At 34.7% G+C, this 25,685-nt stretch overlaps 2 protein-coding genes across 3 annotated transcripts; both read right to left on the bottom strand.

Annotated features, from left to right (window-relative positions):
* Window positions 1-14,558: 14,558 nt before the first annotated feature.
* On the bottom strand, window positions 14,559-17,824 carry LOC110789223 (LIM domain-containing protein PLIM2c). Its single transcript, XM_021993872.2, has 5 exons — window positions 16,951-17,824; window positions 16,476-16,575; window positions 16,351-16,379; window positions 16,131-16,220; window positions 14,559-15,149 (listed from the first exon to the last, which is right to left on the bottom strand). Exons 1-5 carry the CDS (start codon window positions 17,083-17,085, stop codon window positions 14,889-14,891), a joined length of 615 nt encoding a protein of 204 aa, XP_021849564.2. The 5' UTR covers window positions 17,086-17,824; the 3' UTR covers window positions 14,559-14,888.
* Window positions 17,825-18,171: 347 nt separating this feature from the next.
* LOC110789210 (uncharacterized) lies at window positions 18,172-23,346 on the bottom strand. 2 transcript variants are annotated; one of them, XM_021993858.2, is made up of 14 exons: window positions 23,198-23,346; window positions 22,551-22,641; window positions 22,266-22,467; window positions 22,055-22,129; window positions 21,846-21,947; window positions 21,701-21,741; window positions 21,464-21,577; window positions 20,917-21,031; window positions 20,611-20,801; window positions 20,416-20,532; window positions 20,160-20,240; window positions 19,798-20,036; window positions 19,095-19,134; window positions 18,172-18,950 (listed from the first exon to the last, which is right to left on the bottom strand). In XM_021993858.2, the coding sequence occupies exons 2-14, from the start codon at window positions 22,599-22,601 to the stop codon at window positions 18,363-18,365; spliced, it is 1,956 nt and encodes a 651-aa protein (XP_021849550.1). In that variant the 5' UTR covers window positions 22,602-22,641; window positions 23,198-23,346; the 3' UTR covers window positions 18,172-18,362. The 2 variants fall into 2 exon arrangements, with proteins under 2 accessions (XP_021849550.1, XP_021849556.1); XM_021993864.2 differs by having other exon boundaries at window positions 22,551-22,662; window positions 23,198-23,338.
* Between the last annotated feature and the right edge of the window lie 2,339 nt (window positions 23,347-25,685).

Raw genomic sequence — 25,685 nt, 5'->3', positions numbered from 1 at the left:
TGAGATTAAGTTTTTATTTTTGGGTTTTTTTTGCTAGTTTTTAGTTTTAAGGGGAAAAGTTGGAGGGAAAAGGGGTGAAGTAAGCAAAATCGGCGAGTCAAAGGTCGGATAATTGAAGTCAACGGCAGAAAAGAGGAAATGGTTGTCTCTAGCATTTTTTTTAACTTTAAGTTATTTCTTCGCCAAAAAAAAAATTAAAGGTTGTTTCTCGCAAAAAACGGGTTATAAAATGTTGTTTTTGGCAAATTTGCCTATATTATATCAACAAGCAGGTAATTCTTTTGTGAAACCACTCTTCTAAATATATATATATATATATATATATATATATGTATATATATATATATATATATATATATCTTCTTATTTTCTCGTATTTTTTCTTAAGCTCTTAACATCCTCTGTTTCTCATAATCTGTGAGCGAATTGACAATAGGCAAGCTAATTCCTTCGTCTCAGGGGTTAATTGTTAATTACGAATCATGAATGAAAAACTTTATTGACATTTCCTTATGAGGCGAAGATATATTACAAAGTATAAACTTGGCAAATGGGTAGTTTGAGTCGGATTTGGGTCGGGTATATTCGAGTCACAATTACTTCGCGTTCGGGTATGAGTTGGCTCCATTGGGTTTCACATTTAGGTTAGTGTTTTAATGGTCGGATCAAGTCGGTTTTGGGTCAAAAACAGAGTGATTCATATCGGATCGGGTTTTTTGGGTTTGATTGAGTTTTTTTTCCGAGTTAGATTGAGTTCTTTTGGTTTAGATCGAATTTTCCAGGATTCAAGTATTGATCATGTTATTTCACAAAATAATTAATGGATAAGCATGCACGATTTGGAGTTTACTGGTTTTTGGTATGAGAATTATAGTTTCACGTTGTTACAAGTGATAATTTAGGCTATTATAGTCTTACTTCTATAGATATTAGTTGTTGGACGGCGCGCGATACCAAGATATAAAAAATTAATAACGGAATTTTTTTCTCTTAAACCGGACAAAGCTCACTTTGATTTATTAAAGCATCTCAATTATGATTAATTATAATATATAACTTTGTATTTATAGGAAAAATATACTCTGTATTGCTCAAGGATTGTTAATACTTTCAATATACATGTATGTCGTTTACTTTGTAAATGAGAGAAAATATATTGCATTAAGATTATCGAGCGTAGTACCATGGGTAGAAAAATCTAATTATTGAAATTAATGTTGTAATTGTTTAAATAAATCATATGTTTATGGTAGAGTTACATAAATCAAGTTCTAACAATGTTTATTTCCATCAAATATCAAAACGAAATAGTGAAAATTTCACCAACAAAGGAAAAAATATGTTTTGTATCACAAAATTAGAATGACTCCAAATTGATAATAAGTTGTGATATTCTTGGTCATCTTCCTCGCTTCCTTATCAACCGCAACACGAGATTTTTGTGGAGATGATTTAACCAGTAAATTCATATTAAAATTCAATGTCGGTGAAGTCTGAACTGTTTAGTCTGATTTCTGATCCACAACCTATAGAATCCAAGTTAGTTAACACGATCAACGTGTTGCGATTAAAGCGAAAATTAGAACAAACTTATCTGATTCGATGAACTGAACGAAGAACAATTGTTGCGTCGTGGACACCCACTGTCCTAAAAGACGATTCCGCGCTACCTCCCGGTGCAGTAGAACAGAATGCGGTCGCCCTCCAGGATTAGCGCAACTCCGACGTTGTGTGCACTCACAAAGCCGGATGGAGTCAGAACGTATGCCCAAAACCGAGAGCAATTTTGTGTGAGAGTAAGAATGTGTTTTCGTATTTTGTGTGTATGATTTTCTGTGAGAAGGGAACTGAAACTCTGATTTAAATAATTAGAAGGAAAGCATTGCAACAGACAAAAACGGCTGAGGGAATGAATGTTGCAACAGCCAGAAAACGGTCAAAAACATTGATCATAGTAACGGACGTAATTAATGGCATTTAATCCAACGGTTACGTAATCAATACTGATTCCCGTAACAGTGACTTGCGCAAACCGGTCCAGTTACCAAAAAGAACAGGGTTGACCCACAAAACCCACCCCACGCCCGCGAATCGCATTCCCAAGAGCCCAAGTACCAAGTACCAAGGCCCAAGGCCCACGGCCCGCGCCCGGCCCGGCGCGCGCGCGCGTGTGTGTGATGTGTCCACCCATACCATTCTCACACTTTCTTAAACAAGAGTTACACTCATTCCCCAATTAATAAACAAGAGGAATATGAAGAGTTTTTCCAATGTGGGACTCTTGAATTTTCACTCACCCTTTTTTCCTTTGTGTTTCCCAATGAGAATTTCCAACAATCCCCCACAGGTTCGAATATGCGGAAAAGAAAGAAAAGAAAGGAGAAGGATATTGGTTTTGGGCAAAACAAAACAATTGAATAGGTGTCAATGTCTTTCGACTTGAATTAACACTTAGTGACATTTAAGTTATGATCTCTTTCCTACCAAGTGACTTTCGTATTGAACTTGATAGGGAGATAGAAACCCGTCACTTAAAGCACGCAACTGAATATGTATGACATTCTGACTCCGCGAATAAAGTGACGCCTTATACTGGCCATACGTCCGACCTGGATATGCTCATAGGTGCTCTAGAGAATAGCCCACATCGCAATTCTCATAGGAAGCGGCCACACTTCCACACCTACGTAGGTGAATCCCATCAAGTGTGAGCTACATTCACACCACCAAACATATGGTATGGGTTCATTAAGAGCCGTATGCTCAACCTCTTTCCTATTGTAGCAAGCACATTATAACATCTAGGGGATGGACAAAAAATAAAATTTTGTGCTTCCGAATTATAACAACAATGTCGTCCTTTGAACTCTGTGAGTAGGAGTTCATTATTTTACAATTCATTCAACGGGCTTCAGGCCCATCCCTTCCGATGTTTCCAAAACTAGTTTTCTACATAGGCCTTTCGTTAACGGATCCGCAATGTTCATTTCAGACTTTACATAGTCTAGTGATATCACCCCACTTGACAACAATTCTTTGATGGCCTTGTGCCTCAAACGAATGTGCCTTTTCTTCCCATTGTAGGCATGGTTGTTTGCCACAGCAATAGCCGCTTGCGAATCACAATGAAGTGCAACTGAAGGAGCTGGCTTCCCCCACAGCGGAATATCTGCAAGCACATTTCTCAACCATTCTGCCTCATGACCTGCCAATTCAAGAGCAATAAACTCATATTCCATAGTAGACATAGCAGTACAAGATTGTTTACAAGATTTCCAAGACACAGCTCCACCCCCTAGGGTGAAAACATAACCACTGGTAGAGTTAATTTCATCATTGCCAGAAACCCAGTTAGCATCACAATAGCCTTCCAAAACTCCTGGAAACTTGGAGTAGTGCAAACTCCAATCCATGGTACCCTTAAGGTACCTGAGCAATCTCTTCAAAGCATCCCAATGTTCATGACTTGGGTTATGAGTATACCTGCTTAATCTACTCACAGAATAAGCAATGTCAGGTCTAGTGTAGTTCATCAGAAACATAACACTACCAATAATCTTAGCATATTCAGATTGGCTAACAGGATCACCATTATTTTTCCTTAAGTGGATGCTTGGATAATAGGGAGTCCTAACTGGATCGACGTCAAAAGAGTTAAATTTTTTAAGTAACTTTTCAACATAGTGAGCTTGGCTAAGACAAATGCCATTTGGAGTTCTCTTGATTTTCACTCCTAAAATCACATCTGCCTCACCCATATCTTTCATTTCAAACTTAGAACTTAGAAAACTTTTTGTCTCATTTACTCGATCCAAATTAGTCCCAAAAATTAACATATCATCCACATAAAGACAAATAATCACACAACCATCAGAATCATGCTTAGAGTAAACACAAGAATCAACTTCATTTACATGGAACCCATTACCTGTCATAGTCTTGTCAAATTTGTCATGCCATTGCTTTGGAGCTTGCTTAAGCCCATACAAGGACTTGACTAATTTACAAACCTTATTCTCTTGACCAGGAACAACAAACCCTTCCGGTTGAACCATGTAAATTTCCTCATCCAAATCACCATTTAAAAATGCAGTTTTAACATCCATTTGATGCACAACAAGATCATGAATGCAAGCAAGAGCAATCAAAGTTCTAATAGTAGCAATTTTAGTGACAGGAGAATAAGTATCAAAATAATCAATACCATGCCTTTGGGTGAATCCCCTTACCACAATTCTAGCCTTATACTTGTCAATGGATCCAGTGGATTTCAATTTTTTCCTAAAGATCCATTTACAAGTAATGGGCTTGCAACCCCTAGGCAGATCAACCAACTCCCAAGTATTGTTACTTAGGATTGACTGAAGTTCACTATCTATTGCCTCTTTCCAAAACACTTCATCAACAGATTTCATAGCCTCTTCATAGGTCCTAGGATCATCTTCCAAAATAAAGACATAAACAAAGTCATCATCAATCAAGTAAGGTTCAGTTAAGAAAGCAGTAATAAAATCATCACCATAACTGGTTTCCTTTCTTGCCCTCTTGCTCCTCCTTGGCTCCAATTCAGAATTCACATCAGAGGTGGGAGGAGAAACAACAGGCATACTAGAAGAAGTGCTAGAAGAAGGCACATCATTGATACAAGATATTTTCAAAGGAAATACTGTTTCAAAAAACTCGGCATCTCTTGCCTCAATGATGTTACCACCTGCATAAGAATTGTTAGCACCTTTAACAAGAAAACGATATGCAGCACTTTGGTAAGCATAACCAATAAAAATACAATCAACCGTTTTAGGACCAATCTTGTCCCTTTTGAAGCTGGGTATAGCCACCTTTGCTAGACACCCCCACACTTTCAAATAACTTAGGTTAGGTGCACGACCCTTCCATATTTCGTATGGAGTCTTGTCTAGCTTCTTGTGAGGTACCCTGTTTAAAACATGACAAGCAGATAATATAGCTTCCCCCACATGTTATCAGAAAACCCAGAACTAATAAGCATAGAATTCATCATGTTCTTCAATGTTCTGTTCTTCCTTTCAGCAATCCCGTTCTGCTCGGGTGTGTAGGGAGCCGTTGTCTCATGAATGATCCCATTCTGCTCACAAAATGCCTTAAGAGTGTTAGGGTCATATTCACCACCCCTATCACTCCTAAGTCTCTTGATCTTCCTATCAAGTTGGTTCTCCACTTCGGCCTTGTATTTGAGGAACATTTCCTCAGCCTCATCTTTTGACCTGAGAAGATAAACCATGGTGAATCTTGAGCAGTCATCAACAAAAGTAATATAATACCTTTTACCACCCCTGCTCTCATAATTTTTAAAATCCCCCAAGTCACTATGAACAAGCTCTAGTACTTTAGTTTGTCTATCTATTGATTTAAATGGCTTCTTTGCAAACTTGGCCTCAACACATACTTCACATTTTGCAAAATCAGTTTTAGAAAAACTGGGGATCAAGTTAAGTTGTTTAAGCCTTTTAATTGAAGCAATGTTAAGATGACCCAACCTTGCATGCCATAAATCAATAGACTCAGCAATATAAACAGAAGAAGTACTAGCATTCTTATTCATAATTTCAAGTTTGACATCAAGAGTAAATAAACCCCCATTACAGAAACCCTTTCCCACAAACTCCCCATTATGAGTAATAACAAGCCTATCAGAATCAAATGAAAGCTTCAATCCAGCCTTCATTAGCAAGCTACCAGAAATCAGGTTCCTACGCATTTCTGGAACATGCAACACATTGGTAAGAGTAATAAGTTTTCCAGAGGTAAGAGTGAGAACGATCTTCCCTTTGCCTTGAACAGTTGCAGAAGCTGAATTACCCATGAAGACATTTTCACCATTAGTTTTTTCGTAGGTAGTGAACATGTCTTTGTTGGTGCAGATATGTCTCGTTGCTCCAGTATCAACGATCCATTCAGCAACATTACCTGTCAAGTTAGCTTCTGAAACAACAGCAACAAAATGGTTAGGATTAGAAACTTCATTAGCTTCAGCAAGGTTGGCTTGGTTCTGATCCGACTTCTTCTTGGATCTACAATCTACAGACTTGTGACCAGTTTTCCCACATTCAAAACACTTGCCCTTGAACTTATACTTCATTGGTTTCCCTTGAGGCTTGAAAGGACTTCCCTTTCCCTTAAACTTTTCAGAATATGCATGAGGCTTAGGTTCTACAAGGTTAGCCTTAGCAGACCCGGAAAACACAGATTGACCCTTATCCTTAATACGATTTTCCTCCTCAATTTTCAGGTGACCTACAAGCTCCTCTAAGGTAAGGTCCTTTTTCTTATGCATTAACTGATTACGAAAATCTTTCCAAGAGGGTGGGAGTTTCTCAATTAAAACTATAGCAAGGGTAATATCACAAATACTCAAACCCTCGGCAGCCATAGCAATGCAAATATTTTCATAAGCATGAATCTGATCAATAATTGGTTTATCATCTTGGACTTGAAAAGCTAACCACTTACTGACACAATAACGCTTAGTACCAGCATCATCAGTTCCATATTTCTTTTCTAATGCATCCCAAATATCCCTAGCATGATTAAACCCCATATAGATATCAAGCAAAGTATTCGACATATGATGCAGCAACATGCCCTTACATGTCCTATCATCTTTAGCAAATTTCAACTCAAAAGCATGCAATTCAGTTTCATCATCAGGTTCGACAACATCATCAAGCACATAAGCAATCTCAATTTGTTCTAAATAGAATCGCATCCTAACAGCCCAACGTTTATAATTAGAAGGGAACTGAAACTCTGATTTTCTGTGAGAAGGGAACTGAAACTCTGATTTAAATAATTAGAAGGAAAGCATTGCAACAGACAAAAACGGCTGAGGGAATGAATGTTGCAACAGCCAGAAAACGGTCAAAAACATTGATCATAGTAACGGACGTAATTAATGGCATTTAATCCAACGGTTACGTAATCAATACTGATTCCCGTAACAGTGACTTGCGCAAACCGGTCCAGTTACCAAAAAGAACAGGGTTGACCCACAAAACCCACCCCACGCCCGCGAATCGCATTCCCAAGAGCCCAAGTACCAAGGCCCAAGGCCCACGGCCCACGGCCCGCGCCCGGCCCGGCGCGCGCGCGCGTGTGTGTGATGTGTCCACCCATACCATTCTCACACTTTCTTAAACAAGAGTTATACTCATTCCCCAATTAATAAACAAGAGGAATATGAAGAGTTTTTCCAATGTGGGACTCTTGAATTTTCACTCACCCTTTTTTCCTTTGTGTTTCCCAATGAGAATTTCCAACACAACGTTCTTTAATATATATTTATAGAAATTAAATTAACAAACAAAAACTAAAATAAAATAGACAACCACCTGGGATAATATAGGATCAATGTTAAGTAGTTTGTCTAAAGATACAAGCAAACTTTTGCAAATACTTTGATTCTTTGAGTGACACTAATAGAACTTTCAAAGAGAAAATAGCGGGAGATAAAAATGGACTCCAAGAAATCTCTATTTAGTTGGCCTATGACTAAAGACTGTTTAAGTTCAAGTGCTATATTAAGATATTAATAAAAAAAAGTATCATGATTTAGTAAAGTAACTATGAGACCAAACACTCAGATTACTTTATAGACAAAACTAGTATATCACCCGTGCGATGCACGACTAATTGTCTAAATACAAATACAGATGAAAGTATATTACAGTGGTAGAAAATTATCATCAAAATATTGCTTATTCCTCATTAAAATTAATGATTGATAAATTTGTTATTGTTCCATTCAGTGTCTTACTTATTAAAACTATAAAACAAATAAGGATATATGGACAAAATTATTTTCATCACTTGTGTCAAGCATAAAGTTATTCTAATCCAGCATTCACTTCGATAAGCATATACCCATTTAACAATTGCCTCATTTACCTCATTACCGATCACTCAACACCTACCCCATCATTTACTTTACTCAGCTAGTGATGGCTTTGAGGCAAGTCGGTGCCTCCACACCGGTACTTGTCTAAAATTCTCATCCCCGCCACTCACGATAGGAAAGGTATCCACCCCTTCCAATATCCTTAGGGGTATATCCCCGCAACTCATGATAGGAAAGGTATCCACCTCTCCCAATATCATTAGGGGCAAAAAATAAAACTCATCCCCATTCCATTACTCACCCGTGCATCCACATCCTCCTCAAATCCACCTCTGGATTCAACTTTTTTTTTATATAAGAGGGTTTTGAATTTTAAAAACTCTATTTTAGAGTATTCGACAATTCAATTGTCGGATTAGAATAATGAAGTAAATAAACAAAACATAATAATATGTACTCCCCGTCCTAATTTAAACGTCGCAATAGATGGAGTTTTTGTGATAAGTTATTTTAAGTATAGGTATGGGGGGAGATTGTGGGAAAAAATTAATTGAATGTGATAAGATGTGGGAAATAACTTTTGATAGTGGAAAGAGAAAGATAACAAAATATCAATGTGTTTCATGCTATAAAAGAAAATGAAAATTAAATTGGAAGCACAAAAAAAAAATTGCTACAATTAAATTAGAACAGAAGGAGTATGTTAGTAGTAAAAAAAATGTTGATATATATTCATAATAAATTAGATGAAAGATAAGCGTGACCGACAACTCCAATCTAATCTATCCTCACCCCGTTACCCATAACTAATCCATTTTTTAGCCCCATCACCCACAAAAAAATTTCCTCTATCCCAGTCCACTTGGGGCGGAAGCGCATAGAATCTCCTCAAAAAAGCTGTCCCACTTATAATCTGACAACCCTATACATTCATTAGGTAAACAATTCATTCCTTTTAACTATATATATATATATATATATATATATATATATATATATATATATATATATAAGATATTGGATTAGCTATTATATTGATAAAGCATTTAAAAGTGATAAACATATTTAGGATTGGTGAGTGTTCATATAAACAATGAATACAAACTGGCCCCCATCTCCAAGATAACTAAGGTGTGTACATGTTATCCTTATAACCGCTCACCAACACCAATACTTATTTATTAGTCAATACGTTTTTAAAATATTGCAATCTATTACATTAATATAAAAATATTTTCTTATTGTTCTACAAACTATAATAGCAATCCTTTACATCAATCTAAAATTTGACTTATTTAACAAATCGTGTGATGCAAAATAACTGTAAGATCAAGAATTTATTTTCTGGGACAAAGGGAGTATTTTTATAATTACACCTACATATCCCAAATCACAGGTGGATGCATTTTAAAATTTCAAAGAACATCCAGTTTCACTTTATCGGTATATGCTCTCTATGTCTCTTTTTGTTGCATTTGCAATTTTAGTCACCTAAAAGAATATGATGTTACGATAAATGTTCATAGAGACCATTTACACTCACATAAACTATGTTTGGTCCCACCACTTTTATTTATCCTCAATTTCATACAACCAATTCTGATTAAAACACTTTTAGTGCATGAGGTAAACAATTACGGACCAAGGGATCGAGTCCTCCTATAAGTACTGCTATTATGCTGTACGAAGTATGTGTTTGACATTTTAGATCATAATTTAATAGTGTGTACTTAATGTTATTTAGATAATATATAGAAGTATTTAAAATTTTTTTTAGGGAAATATAGAAGTATTTAATTATATTTCTAGAAATAGTAAATTGTAAATACTAATATATAGCCATTAGTTTCCATTAAAAAAACATACACGAAATAGCCATTAGAAAAATTTAAATTGGCCCCTTTACAATTTAGTCTTAATTAGCTTCGTCCCTGTCTAAATAAGATAAAATTATCTTAGATAATCTAAAATATTAAGCTTGAGATATTTTGCGTGAGATATTAGGCAATAAATATTAGGCATAGGATTTTATTCCATATTTTGTTAGAGCATATGAAATATTTTAATATAAAAATGATTGTTACAGTATATTTTTTACTACACTTTAGGTAGTATGTACTTTGTATATTTAGTAATAAATTACGGAGTAAGTTTAAATTATATTTTGCTTAAATTATTTTATATTAAAAGAGAGGCGAATCAGAGAGCGACATTTGTCAGCTCCACATTGATTTCCCCTTTTTTAGTATAATATATAGATGTCGTTTTAAATGAAATTATGGATGAATATCTAATTACTAAAATAATAACAATAAATTGTTAGGATCTGGATCCCACCTTGTATCGGTGAGGAGGATATGATCGAATCCATATGATCAGATTGTAGGATCGTAATATATATCCTTGAAAATTGTAAAAATGAGTAAAATGCTGCTAAATGAATAAATACACATCTTTCAAACAATATACATATTTTTCTCTCTCACGTAATATTGATATTTTAAAGCTAATAATATATCTACATAATAGTTATATAGACTAGAGAAGACAAATATTTTCGTTTATGAAGTTGGATTGTTATATTTTGGGCTTAAAGAGAAAATTAGTTGCTCTAGGGATCATTTTAATAAGTAAAAAGTAGGATCGACCGAACTGACCGATCCTAGTCCGATTCTGCACATTCGGATCCTATTCCGATCCCACCGATCCTACAGGATCCTACCGATCCTGCTACGATCTTGACAGATCCTGCCGTGATCCTACCATCCCCACGATTCTGCTTGCGATCTATATCGTTTTGCGAAAATTGGATCCTAGGCTCGTACGATCCTACTCCTGGCCGATTCTAACAACAATGTGAAGTTAAAATAATATGACGATCCCAATCGTGATTCTAATAATAATAATAAGGATGATAAAGTTTTAAAAAAGTTGTGTTATTTAATTACTTTGAACTATTGATAAATTTGAGTTGTTTTCCGACTCGGATGGATTTGGGGTCTTTGGTTCGAATCAGTTTCAGATAGATTTAAACATTACAGTAGTTTTCGTTTCATGTTACTTCGGCTTCAGGTGAACATCAGTTGCGGTTACTTTTGTTTAGATCGATTCACGTACGTATCGGGTCATTTAGGGTTAACTCAATTTCGGGTCGATTTTGATTCGAATTAATTGGGGTTTTGGGTTGATTTTGATTTTTCGTTTTGATTCAAAATCAAGTAACGAATCGGGTCAATCGGATATGTTTTCTAGGTCCTAATCAGTTTTGCCAGTTTACAAATTACAGAGTATGGTTTTTCCTCACTACCTCTAAATATTGTTAACGTGTCACCATAAAATGATAATTTTCTTTTACCAAACCCTTAATTTTATTAATTATTTGGCTTCCATATATTTTGCACCTTTCATCCTAATTATGTGAATAATTGACGAGCTTGGTAAGGGAATTCGAACCTGTGATCTATTATACATAATTTTAAATGTTGACCACTAGGTTAGGAACATTGGTATGAACTTGATTATGATAGTTGCCCTTCACTTTTCTTTCTTATCCAATACGAAGTACGGAGTATAATATTGATAAACTTATGGAAGGTTCGAAAAGATTTCAGGTTATTCATATATATCTCTATTATATAAGTGAAGAGGTGAGATTATTTTAGTAAATTTACTTTTGGTTTCTCTCTTGAATTACTAAAATACCCTCCACAATTATAGAATAGAGAATATAATGACAACCTACCCAATAGAAAAGGCCCAAAGAAACATTTAATCAATCTAGCCCCTTAAATAAATTTTTATCATTTTAATCAATATGTCTATATGCGTATGACTCTATCTAACTTATATGTTTCTTATATTCGCACGCATCGCATTTATATTATATTTTTTACATATTATTTCAGGTTTAATTGTAACAACACGAATCTGTTTCTTATATTCGCACGCTTCACGTGCATATAAGACTATTATAATATACTAAAACAGAGGAAATCAATTTGGTGATGACAATTGTCACTCCATAATTCGCCTCTCTTATAAATTTAAAAAGTAATTAAAATTATTAATCTAAATTTAAACGGTCTTATTTATGGAAAAATATGCACTAAATAATATATTATTCTTTACCAATATAAATCTTAAAGATTCCGTTGATATTAAACATCCTAAAAATACTACGTAGTAAATAAGAATAGAAAACGTAAAAAAATATATGCATAAGTACGTAAATATTCTATTACCCTGCTTATGTAAATGTTATGTAAATATGATGCACTAAGAAAATTACTACTCCGTATTTATAATGAATATTCTACCAAATATAGCACAAATATATACGTAGTACTACTTAAGTTGTCAGTACACCACCTGTAAAGCTGACACGTGTGACGTGTCATGTCTAGCTTCTTCTTCTTTTTTTTTTTTTTCTAATCTAAATATTGATTTATTAACTTGGAAATATGCTGCAAAGTATAAGAAACTATAATATATTATCTATCTATCTACTAAAAGAGAGGGTAACTTAATATGATGCTGACACGTATTATTTTTAATTTTACTTTTCATTTTTATTGCGTAAATGTATATCATTGTAATTAGTATATAGATTACACAATCTATATTATTGAATATACGGTATAAAATAACATCTATTTACTGAATTAAAAAAACTATTTAATTTAAAGATATTATTGGCTTCTATTATTTATCACAAAGATATTATGGGAATATTACGAACATAATATATGTACAATACTTAAATAATATAATAATCATTTGACATCTTTTATACAGTAACAAATAATATATTTAACAAAACCTTATGATCAAATTAATTTATAAAATATATAGTACTAGAATATATATACTTCTTAATATTTCTTAACATAAATTTATGACCAAATATGCATTTCTAATTTCCCATAATTAATGTTGTTTAGTTAGCCTTTGTCAAAAAATAAAAAATAATGTTAATAATATAAAACTTAGGACCAAATTAAATGTACTAGAATGTATGTTTGTTCCAAAATGGGTATGCATTCTATGTACACTGCGTAGTATAATATTGGGAAATTTATAATATGACTATTATTAAATTATACGTATTCCGACTCCGTAATATTTATAATATGACTATTACAAATTATACGTGCTTTGTCTACGTAGTGCTTATAATATAAGAATCTCAACTATTATTTTTGAAAAAATGTATAAAATAATATTTTCTCTGTTTTTTTTTTATTTGCAACACTTTCCTAGCTAAACCAATTTTTTTGCAACACACTCAAAATTGAAAACTATTTTGTATGATTTGACATTTCACCCTCACTTTAATCCCTTTATTAACTATAGCCTCTTAAAAACCAAATAAAATAATAGAACCACGTACTTTTCATTTTTACCCTTATATTAAAGAAGTTTGATTCGTTTTTCTTAAATTGTGAAAAAGTGTATGTTCCAACTATATAGAAACGGAGGAAGTTATCTAAAAAAGATAACTTCCCTACTATTTCACAAATCTTTTATTCAATAGTCCTCCCGTCTCTTTATTTGTCTCATATTCATCATTGGTGTGTCCGTTTGAGATTACTTCAAACATTAAATGGACCGTTTTCCAACTTTATGTCTCTCTATTTCTTCTCTCATGTGACCATTTTATCAACTCGTGCTAATTTTACACTCAATTCTTAAGTAAGTGAATTTTAGGCATGGAGCAATAAAAAGGGTCAGAGTGAGTTTATTAGAAAGTTAGCTAAAGGGAACGTGGATCATTGACTAAATATAGGGATGTCAGATTATTAGTGGGCGGGTTTTTGGGAGACCCTTATGCAATGCCCCAAGTGGGAAGGGTTGGAGTAAAGTTTAATTTGGTGGATGATGTAGATAGAAAATGTATCTACCGCGAGTGACAAGGTAAGGATGAATTTTAGATTGAACCCTCCCACCTTGCACATCCTTCATATACGGAGTAATTGATTAGGAATAGCATTTTTTACAACTAAACTACATATTATAACATTTTTTATTTATTCATTCAATTATTCTAAAAAGACAACCAAATTGGTAAATACTTTAAAATAGGGTTTTAAAATTGAAAACTACAAAAAAAAAGGGTATATGTATGGTGGGTTTGAGGTGAGTTTGGATAAACGGGTGGGTGATGGAGCGAGAATGAATTTTATTTGTAGATGGGTAACATATATATCGTGGGTGGTGGGGATAAGGGTGAGATTTTTATTTTTTAGGTGGGTACGAGTGTGGAGGGATAATCCCCCGCACCCGCCCCACCTTGACTGAAAATCATTTCTAGCTGAATAAAGTACGTACATGATGTATGTAAGTGTTAAGTTATCATGTAATGAGGTAAATGGTGGACCGAGTATTAAGTGTGTATAACTATAGAAATAAGGGTTATGAAACTAACTTTATGTTACACATGGGTAATGAATGTGAATGATGAAAGTGATATTATTAACATACCCTAATTTGTTTTTGTTTTTTTTTTTGTAATAATTAAGATACAAAATGGTACAATAAAAAATCTATCCATAATTAATTTTAAATAGAAAAATATCTACAAGCTCTATTTTTATTAATTGTCATATTTCATGCAAATTTAATATTTTGCGTAATAGATTGTAAATCGTGCATTGCACGGATATTATACTAGTTTTCTAATACAACATACTATAAGTATTAGTTATTTTATTGGAAATTCAAAGCAATAAATAAAAGCTACATTTTTCTCATCATGTCAAACATAAACAGTACAAAAAAGTCTTACAATTTTCTGAAAGGAGTTACAAATTTAAAAAAATTAAAAAAAGGGAAGAAAAAGATATTCACTGTGACAAATTGAATGGCCCAACATGTCAAAACAATTAAAAAAAAAGAAGGTACATTGTTGAAGTTTCTGTGACAATAGGGGGGAAAAATATATATATTCCTGACTCATTTGGTAACAAAAAATGATTAGATATGCTGGATGTTTGTTTGTTTGTTTGTTTAAAGACTATTATGCTTCAGTAGTTAGTTCTTCAGCATTTGTCTCGGCTCCTGGATCGGTTGTTTTGGTTGATTCGGCTAAAGATAATGCATTCTTCTTAGCAGCATCCTTTACGTGACTGTAGGTTCCTTTCTCCATGAACAACTGCTGGAAATGGTGCTTACAGTACAGGATTCCGTCGAGAGCAGCATAGGATGAGTGTGTTAGAGAACACCCTCCTATTGCACACCTGAAGCATGATTTGTGGTAGGATTCTCCCTCCATTGTTATCTGTACGTGGTCAAAGTAAAAGTATAACACAATGAAGATGAGTATTTCCGAGTGTAATCAACTCTATGTCAAAGGCGGAAAATAATCCAATCTCAAGGGCATTTCATATAAAATCCCTTAAATTATAGCTCCATTTGGTAGGGTTGAGGAAGTCTTGGCCTCAAGTGACTTGTGTCCATACGGACACAAGTGACATGTAATTGGTACCCGCTAATTTGGTATTGGTACTAAGATTAGTATGGTATTGGTATACCAATACATTGCTAAGAAGTACCAATACAAATTATTTGTGTTATTGGTACTGACATAGGCTGTGTTGGTACTAAAAATAATTGTATTTGAGTCACTTGTGTCCATATAAGCCACTTGAGGTTTAGCAATCCTCGGTGTAAAACGATTTCATGGAAAATGATTTTTCTCCTTTCAATCGTTTTACGTTGTTTGGTTGGACAAGGATAAAAAACAAATTCCCATAACTCTTCCAAAGGTGGAAAACCCTTTTCCATTTGAAAGGGAGGGAAACCACTTTTCCTCATTTCTCCTTACCTCCCTATTCTTTCTTCTCCTCAGTCTTCACCATCTTCTCCCATTTTCTTTTAAGGAACCAAACAAAGAAAAACTTGTTTGGAATTGTGTTTTCCCTTGGAAAATCATTTTGCATTGTAAACGTTTTATAATCCCTTACATTATATGCGATTTGGGTTCCCTACTTAATAGCAGTATTTTTGGAAGACGGGGTTGGCTTCCGTTGTTAGTAATTTGTGAAGATAAATACTCGCTTTTCAAAAATAGCTTAGTATATTATGGTTGAACATATACCAAATGTCCTAACTCGAATAAAGGATTGATCAAATCACATTGTTTTGAGGAAATGGGAAAATGGGACTATTACTTTCAAATAGAGGGAATCATTATTAGGCATCCAAACCGAGTCTTTAGCAATAAACAAGGGGAAAGGGGATCCATGTTAGAAAAACAGACCTTTTCATATGGATAGACAGTTTTATTGCAAGTAGGACACTTTTCTTGGGTTCCAGAGAAGAAGGATGAAAGTTTGTTAGGGGTCCTGCTCTGCTCAAAATAATTAAACAAAGTATCAGAAATCAAACGAGAATGGGATTAAAAATTTGGAAAAACGGTTAAAAAGGGGCAGAATGTATGAAAATCTGGTAAATATATACTCGTATATGTATAAATTTACCTGCTCGTATTGCCGGTCTGTCTTTACCCCTGCGGAGAAAAGAGATCAGGAAAGTTGTAAGATAAAAATAAATGAAGATCTAAAGAAGAAATTTCCTAGGCAGAAAAATTTTCAGTAACATTTACCATTTTGAAAGTTTTTGCGGAAATCCCCCGATTCTTTGAAGAGTTGTTCAAAGTGAGTTTTGCAGTAGAGGACTCCATCCATTGATGAGTAGTTGCTCATCTGTCAATACAACAATGTATCCAATAACTATTACTCCGTACCATAAATTGTTTGTATACTCCTATTTTATGTTTTAGTCTTCCTGATTTATGAAATGGTCACTTTTAAATAGAAATCCGTTAATATGAACGTCACATTTTAATTTCTGGAAGAGAATAATAAAATAAAATAAAAAAAGACGAAAAAACAGGATATTAGGAGGGAAATCATCAAATGGATGTCACATTTCTGTAAGAGGAAAAAAAAAAGAAGAGAAGAAACAGGATATTACATGAGGGCAATCATCAAATGAAATCTGGAATGTATTTTTGGATGACATTTTCAGACATTGAGAAAATAAGAATAATACTACATTTTAACGGAGAGGAGACGTACCACGAGTGTGCCTTTGCAGTGGCTACATCTGAAGCAGGACTTATGGAAAGTTGCCCCATCAGCTGATAACAAATCAACAAAGTAGACAGTTTTGTCACAAGCCTTGCATTTATCAAGAGTTCCAGTAAATGCCATATTAGCAAGCCTTTTTTCGGCAAAATAATTTTTCTACGAAATTATGTATGTTTTTATTCCAATATCGAGGCTGTGATCAGCAAGAAATCATCAATAAACTTCTTGATCCCAAACCCCACAGAAAGAAAGATAGATATTAAAGGAAGGGATTTGTCAAAGCATTTCAATAGAGCAAAATCCTACGACACAGCCTTGATTTTGGACTATTGATCAGTTTGAACAAAGTCTCTAATTTCTCCGATCAAAAACTAATTTATATGACACATTTGTTTCCAAGAAATCATGGTTTGAGATATGACATCCAAAAATTATGAGGTGAGAATTGAAGGTTAATGCTCTAAATGTGGAAGAGAAAAGATGTAGGGAGGGTAGTCTGACCTTTTCCAAAGGATGCAAAATGTGAAGAATGGTCGACATCTGTTTGCTATTGTTGTGTTTGACAGTTTTTCTGGTTGACTTGTTTTAGTATGTGAAATTAAAATAGCCCTTTATTTATTCTATTGGTAAAAAAAAGTTAATTAATTAATTAATCTACTCCGTATATCTTAAACCAAGACAATATCTTCAAATATAAGAGCCCAAATTTGTGTATAAAAATCAGAAGACCCAACCATATTTTAATCCTTCTAAAAATTAAATTTAGGTAGTATAAAATTTAGTATCTAAGGGAATACACAGTACACCCGAGACTATAAATCATATAGGCGATTAGCTATATTTCTTGATTAATTTTCTTTTAGCTTCTCTTGGTGATAATACTAAGAATCTAATATCGACCAAAATTAAATATTCGCAAAAATATGCACTTACTTGCACACCATGAGGAGATGAGGACTGAGGAGATATACGACCCTGTCCACAACAAATTAAACCTTGAAAAAACAGAAATGATGATAGGTAAGCTTCATGCCGCCTTCATCATCGGCCAATAAAATAAAAAAATGTAGTCAAAGATGCTACAAAAGATCATGAATCCCTTAGCTCAACGAAAGGCAAAAAAAAAAAAAGAAAAAGGATCAGCTAATGCAAGTGATTAAGACCTTACCTCACTAGCTTCAGACAAAATGAGAACGACCCGAGAGGAGATGGTTGAAAAAATTCTATACATTAAATCTTGGATGTAGAAATCAACATTGTCTTTGCACTAAAATCACCAAAACAAATCCATTATTTCAAGTTGCAAGTTATAAAATCCTTGCATGATACAGCCTATAATCTCAACGCGAATTCTGAAACTTTTATGTAACAAATTGGGTAGCACTTTTGTTGCTGGATGGTTAAGGCAACACGACTTGTTGGGATAGTATGATATCCGATATGGTCTTTCCATGCCGATCAATCCGCCGAGAGCAGTTGACACCACTATCAAGAATATTACGAACCACAACATTTAACGAATGAATTCCTTTAACCTCGTAAATCTCCACTCTAACATTTTCTTCGACCCATTTATTTCTCTTTAAAATGGCATCTGGGTGTGGAAATGGTGAAGGGTTCAAAAGAGGAGACAACACTTCCTTCACCCATTCAGGACTTATTATCATCTGCAGCCTGTCTATATCTTGGGAGAAATGGGGGATTATGGAGAAGTTCATGTCATTGCCTTTATCTCCAACCCTGCTATGTGCAACTTCATACAGAGGAATTTTCTTGCCTGATGGTGCAGGAAATATTGGATATTTACTTGATAAAATTTTCAGATTCTGATCGGACAAATCCATAATCCCGTTGAGTAATGGGACCGACTTCTCTGCAATGGAAGTTTGCGGTTTGAGCCCCTTCGTGTCACGGAGTTTCTGGTCATTTGTGTTAGCCAAGTTTGTGCCCCTAGCACTAACACGCCAGAAAGTAGACTCGCGTCCAACCTACAAAGATTTTCTCATGTCACTTGATCACTTGCATAGCCAAGCATATATGATATATAGCTTCTGAGCTGACTGAAAAAATGAGTCAATTCAGATTTCAGAGCAGAAGATTTACAAGTGAAGCACACTAAAAGGGAAACATACCAGTTCTTTGACCAAAACTACTTCTTTCTTGTGTCCAGTACTGCATTAGAAGAGAAAGTAAGCAGGAGAACAGCACAAGAATATCAGCATGGGAATAGCAATAACCATGGAAGCTACTGAAAATAGAAAAAAAACGCGGATGCGGTCGCGTTTGCGGTAACGGTCACATTGTAGCAGAAACCGCTTGTAACGGATGAATAGAACGGATCGCGGCTTACGCGGTGTGAATTTTTTCCAAAAAATTCACATTAGCATGTCTAAGTCTTCTTACTACATTTTAAATCTAAAAAGTATTATATCGACACAATATAACCAAATGTATCGTATTATGAGTGAGTACAATATTTTGTGAACAAATAACCACTCGAAATATCATGTTTCATAAACTACATAACTAATTACTAAAATATTTTAGGCCAAATTGTGTAAAAGAACGGTATAACGTGGAAAAAAAACGTCCTAACGCGGTGAGTCACCGTTACATAACGGACAACGCGGGGAGAAATACGTGATTTTTGTCGCACCGTTACGTAACGGGGTTTCGCGTAACGGAAAATCCAAAATCCGTTACAGAACGGCCGTTACGTAACGGAACGGCTGAGTTTTAGTTCTTGAAACTGTAAGCTAGAAAATTGAGTTTTTAGACTTATTTTGCTGGGTTTAGTCGTTTAGAACATTAGATGAATTTATATGTTTCATTTACCTAATACCACCACCACCAGCAGGCCCATTGGTATATAAAGCAGTGAACTCCCTAACAAATTTGATTGCATGTTCCTCAACCTCAAATAGTCCATCCATGCGGAGCCTTATATCTCGGGACCCATCCGCTATTGAGCTGATACTTTCGTTGCAGACTGCTTTCAAGCTATCAAATCCAATAATGTAAGAAATTATGCAGCTATTTATGCCTGGATATGATTCTTCCATCCAAGACCTAACCTAAAAACATATGAAAGCCACAAACCCAATTGTCAAAAATGATAAACTTGCAGCATCAACAGCAATACTTAAGTCATGTTTCAGAGTAGTAAAATACAAAGAGTCAGGGAACAACATGTTTACCAGATACTCAGCTGCTCTTGCACGTTTAACGCATTCATAGCCTCCATAAGATATTTCTCCCCACCCTTTCCATCCAGATTCCTAAACCAGATAAAGAAGGCTAGCATTATATCTAAAAAGTAAAAATCTCTATCCCAGAACATATATGTCAATTACGATAGGATTAAGAGACGTAGGTTATAAGTCTTTTTCTTTTATAACAATAAAAACCCAGAAGTTATTCTGGATTAGAAAGATGATCGAGGATCTTCTATACCTTTGGCACTAGCTGCAGAAGTTTCTCAGGAGTTGATGTAGCAGAGGGTTTAGCTCCAGTACAGAGAATCTTGCTGCTGGATAAGGGTTCAAATGTAACGTCACGGATATCTAAGACCTAGGTGAGACGAAGAAAAATTATGTATGTAATATTTTTCACTCATTAACACATTATCAAACAGTATAGATACCCTACCACATCAGGAGTGACATACGAACTTGGGTCTGCAATCTCATAGAGAAGCTGCTGAGCACAAGTACTGAAGTTCAGAACACCACCACTGCCATCAGCCTTGGCCACACATACTTCTCCCTCGTAATTGACTTCAACAAATGGTAGTGATAAATCTAGAAGACACTGAAAAGAAATATCTCTGTGTTTGTCTCCTACGCGAGGAAATTACAAATTCGAAAGTTAGATTGAGATAGCATTTTGAATCATTTATAACAGGAGCATGAGGTTAGCCATAGGGAGTAGCATAGGAGTGTCAACGAAACTAACCTGGGTGCATAAAATAACCTCCAGTCAGCTGACCACCGCACTCTAAAAGGTGGCCTGCTAAAGCTCCTTGTGCTAGCTTCTCCAGATCATCCCAGTTCCAACCGAGTTCATATACCTGTTAATAAACAAAAGTTACTGAGAATCTGAGATGATATCACCAGCTACAGAGTTGCTATTTGACATGAGGAGCAAAAATGTTATTTTTACCAACATTTGATAAATTTTACCAAGGACGAACTACACAGAAACAAGTACAAGTCCAAACAATGCATTCATAATCCTTGTTCCTTTAGAAGCCAGACATTTCTCTTTATAACATACTTGTACAAGCATCAAATCAGCCAACTCCTAGAAACTAAAAACTGAAACTGATGCCTCTTCTTAAACAAAATACTGCTGAGGAAAGGGAAATCAAAATTCAGATCATAGTTTATTGAAAGTCTACATGGAAAAGGATTATTATTAATCTCAAAAACTGTAAGGCACGTTGACAGAGAAAATGTGACATCAATTGCAGAAGGGAGGCACAACAGAGAAAAATTCTCACCATTGGAGCTAAGAATAGGGCAGCATCTGCAACACGACTAGTAATGATGACATCTGGCTTGTATAACTCAAGACACCTTACAATTGGTGCTGCTCCTAGATATGTGCTAATTCCCTTCAGTCACAAGGAAGATAAAGTAAGCCAAAGTAGGAGAAAACTTTTTTGCAATCTAACAAAAAATACCAACTCTACGATACTATTGCAGATTCAAAACTAGGTAGGGTGTCAGTCTCTTACACCATCCATGACATATGATTTGTTGCATGAGGATCTTGACCCTGAATTAATGGACTATGTAAGCTTTAATGGTATCAAATATACTTGTTGTATATGAAGTACAAAAAGAAATTATATTTTTTGCTGACATTCAAACAAGTACTACCTGGATCTTTGAAGGCAATTTCATGTGCAACAACAACTGTTATATTAAGCCCCAGGCTGCTTGCAATTCCAAGGACCTTTTGCTGAGCACCAATTGGGTCCACTTTGCACAGAAGGAATCAGACAAAAGTAACGGAAAAATACTTAGGTTGTATGTTTTATCCATTATCACAACTGCACTACCATAAACCAGAGGAAAATAACTCTCACTTGCGCCCATATTTGTAATTATGCATGTTCCTCTTTCCACAGCCAGAGGTAAGAGCAGATGCATCCACTCCGAAACTGCACATACGTAAACGAAAAATTAAAGCAGAAAGCCTAATCAATATACGCTAAATAGACTGACTTATAAAATCAAAGCAGATTGACGGAGCCTACAAAGCCAAGGACAAGTAGCCAATAAAGGTAGCAAACATACTACGTGGGTCATAACCATCTCCGCCAGATATCATCTCCTTGTATCGATCAGCTAGAGTGCGCTCAGCAAGACATTCAAGTACAATATAGTTAAGCTCCTTCACACTTTGAAGAAACTTAAAAGCTGCCATTGGCCTGTCACCACTAAAGCCAGCTCCACAACCAACATAAACTTTACCCCGTCTCCTTTTAGGATTGACTCTCTGAAGCAAAACAGGCATATGATTGGGTCAATCTATGATACAAAAGTATGTTGACGCAGTTAGATAGTAGATTTAAAACTAACCAGTTTGATCAAACAATCATCAAATTCATCACCACTTTGGTCCTCCATCATGCCTGTAATAGATGTCAAAGGTAGGGTGTGTTCTTTTCACCTAAAATAGAGTTTCGTTTCACTTCAGCATAAATGCACAACGGAGTTCAGTACAGTTCAACGTACCATTCAACATAGTTGAATTCATTTCAGCACAAAAATAGTTCATTTTAAATCAGTTTTGAGTAAATAAGTTGAAAAAGAATAGAAACTTACATCAACTAGGCAAACTACAAATTTCAAGAAATTGGTGTATGATTACTTGGAAAAAATCTATACCAAATAAGCAGCAAACATATAAAATTACACAATTACACAATTACAAAATTACACATAAAAATCAAAATCTTAGCATTTCCCTTCACTTTCATCAAAGTAACTTCTCATTAGATATTTAGATTACTAAAATTATGCCCTAAATCACCCAAAATCTGTTCTTTTTGGCAGATAATCAAACTTTCATGGGATTTCAAAGATACAAAATTGGGTTCTTTTTCCAATCAAATATTTTGCTAACATTAATATTTATCCTACAAAATCAACAATTAATAGTAAAATGTGAATTGGGGTATGCTAATATTGCTGATAAACAAGAATAATGAAGAATTTGAACTTACCTCTTCAGCGTTCGAAAGTCCTGCTCTCTCTGCAAAGTTTGATTGTGGATTAATGATTTAATGTATAGTCGGAAGTACTGTAGTAGGCAGAACACAAAATTAGGCTTTATTTGGTTGGGAGGAATTGGAAGGAAAAGAAAAGAAAGGAAAGGTAAAATAAGGTTTCTTGTATTTGGTACAAATAATTAGGCAAATTTGACAAAAAGGACCTTTTATAACTCAAATTTTGCGAGAAAGGACCTTATATAATTTTTTTTGTGAAAACGCACCTTAAAGTATTTTTTTTTGCGAGAAAGGACCTCAGGGAAGTTTCCGGCATTGACTGAGCTTTTCCGGCCATTAACTTGCACGTGAGCAACACGTGTGGCTTACGTTGGCTAAAGACACTGATTTTCCCGACTCTTGAATTTTCAAACTTGATTTTATTTCGGTTTTTTTTTTCAACTTTAGGTTTTAAAGCTTAGAATTTTGGAGAAAAATTGGGTGTGATTAGCAAAATAAAGCCACACGTGCTTCTAACGTGTAAGTCAATAGCCAGAAAAGCTCAGTCAATGCCGGAAATTTACTTTTGGTTGTCTTTCGCAAAAAGAAATTATATTAATGTGTGATTTCACAAAAAAAAATTATATAAGGTCCTTTCACGCAAAAAAATTTACATTAAGGTGTTTTTTGACAAAAAAAGTTATATAAGGTCCTTTCTCACAAAATTTGGGTTATAAAAGGTCCTTTTTAACAAATTTGCCAAATAATTATATGGGAAGTGAAAAGAAAGGAAGGGAATTGGAAGGAAAGCTCCTTTATAAAATTTTCACTTTCCTTTCCTCCCAACATTGGAGGAATTCGGAAGGAAAGAGAAAATTAAAAGCTGTCATTTATATTTCATTTCTCTTCCCTTCATTTCTTTCCCTTAAACCAAACACTGGAAAATAAAATCTATTTCCCTTCCCTTCTTTTTCTTTCTTTTCCCTTCCTTTCTTTTCTCTTCCTTTCCTTTAATAATAATGAACCAAATAGGGCCAAGTGGTTATCCCATCAAAAATAAACAACATTATTTTGTTTATAAAAATATTGAAGGATTAGTAAATAAGACAAACCAACTTCATTAAAATCGAATAAAATTTTCCATTTCGTACTACTATAATGCTGTATTTTTGTTTGTTTCCGGGTTGTTGGATAGTAAGAGTGCTAAATTGTTAGTCGATCATTATCAACAAATCACGTAGTTTATCATTATCAACAAATCACTTAGTTTATCATTATCATTATTATTATCATTATCATTACCCCATTGTCTCAATAAGGCTTCCGCAAGAAGCGGGGTAAAGAGAGGTCGGGTGTACGCAACCTTACCCCTGCAATTACATAGATGTTGTTTTCAAATAACTATATAATAAATAATAATAATCTGTAATTAATTACTAAATAATTATAATAAATCTAATATCTATCTATCTAGTACTATATACTAAAGGAAACACCAGGAATGACACGTGTCAATTTCTGGTGCGATTTTTCCCCGCCAAAAACCATTTTCGCAACAAAGTGGATTTGTTTTATTTTACTTTTATTCTCTATCTTTTTATAAAATATTTATGTGTGGAAACAAAATTTAGTTTATAAATTATGGCAATAATAGATACGATGCAGGCAGAATTGACTCCATCAGGGAAATGTATGCTTCTTCTGTTTGCTCGAGGTGCTATTGACTCCATCAGGGAAATGTATGCTTCTTTTCAAAATTTCTCCACTGCCTCCGGTTTAAAAGCTAACCTAAGTAAGAGCTCTGTTTACTTTGGTGGTGTGAAACCTGAAGTACAAATGGAAGTACTTTCTGAATTCCAGTTTGAGAAAGGAAGTCTCCCATTCCAATACTTAGGGGTTCCTTTATCGACTAGGAAACTCACAGTCTTACAATGTCAACCTCTTATTCAAAAGGTGCTTCATAGGATTGACTCTCGGTCAGCTAAACTCCTTAGTTATGCAGACAAAATTCAACTTATCAAGTCAGTCCTCAACAACTTGCAGACTTATTGGTGCCAAGTTTTCATCATTCCTAAGAAGGTGTTAAAGGTAATTCAGTCAGCTTGTAGGTCTTTTCTTTCGACTGGTAGTTCAGGTCTTTCTAGGAAAGCCTTGGTTGCTTGGGAAACTCTCTGCCTCCCAAAGAATGCGGGTGGGCTTAACATTAACTGCATTTACAACTGGAATCAGGCTGCCATATGCAAACTGTTGTGGAATGTGGTTCAGAAGAAGGATAAGATGTGGATCAAATGGATCCACACCTATTATGTGAAAACTAGAGATGTTCTTCTAATGGATGTTCCTATGCAGGCTTCCTGGATGCTTAGGAAAATTATGGATACCAAACGGTATCTAGATCATGATCCTCAACTCCTCACAATGTTCACCAGTAGCCATTTCTCTATTCGAAATGCCTATCATGCTATTCGAGGTCCTTCAGATCAGGTTCCATGGAAGAAAATGATAT

Source organism: Spinacia oleracea, chromosome 2 (genome assembly GCF_020520425.1).
Source record: "Spinacia oleracea cultivar Varoflay chromosome 2, BTI_SOV_V1, whole genome shotgun sequence".
NCBI classification, from domain to species: domain Eukaryota; kingdom Viridiplantae; phylum Streptophyta; class Magnoliopsida; order Caryophyllales; family Amaranthaceae; genus Spinacia; species Spinacia oleracea.
The sequence above is the reverse complement of the archived record's forward strand: the minus strand, read 5'-3'. Positions and strand labels throughout refer to the sequence as shown.

Bases quoted from the DNA above. Each gene is read 5' to 3' on its own strand.
- LOC110789223 (XM_021993872.2), bottom strand. From the start codon at position 17,085: ATGGCATTTACTGGAACTCTTGATAAATGCAAGGCTTGTGACAAAACT. The intron at 16,576-16,950 runs GTACGTCTCCTC...TTGTATTGACAG, and splicing joins ACTGCAAAGGCACACTCGTG to ATGAGCAACTACTCATCAAT. The intron at 16,380-16,475 runs GTAAATGTTACT...TTTTCTCCGCAG, and splicing joins CCGCAAAAACTTTCAAAATG to GGGTAAAGACAGACCGGCAA.
- LOC110789210 (XM_021993858.2), bottom strand. From the start codon at position 22,601: ATGATGGAGGACCAAAGTGGTGATGAATTTGATGATTGTTTGATCAAA. The intron at 20,802-20,916 runs GTTAGTTTCGTT...TTCCTCGCGTAG, and splicing joins AGGTTATTTTATGCACCCAG to GAGACAAACACAGAGATATT. The intron at 20,037-20,159 runs GTAAACATGTTG...ATATGTTTTTAG, and splicing joins CAAGAGCAGCTGAGTATCTG to GTTAGGTCTTGGATGGAAGA.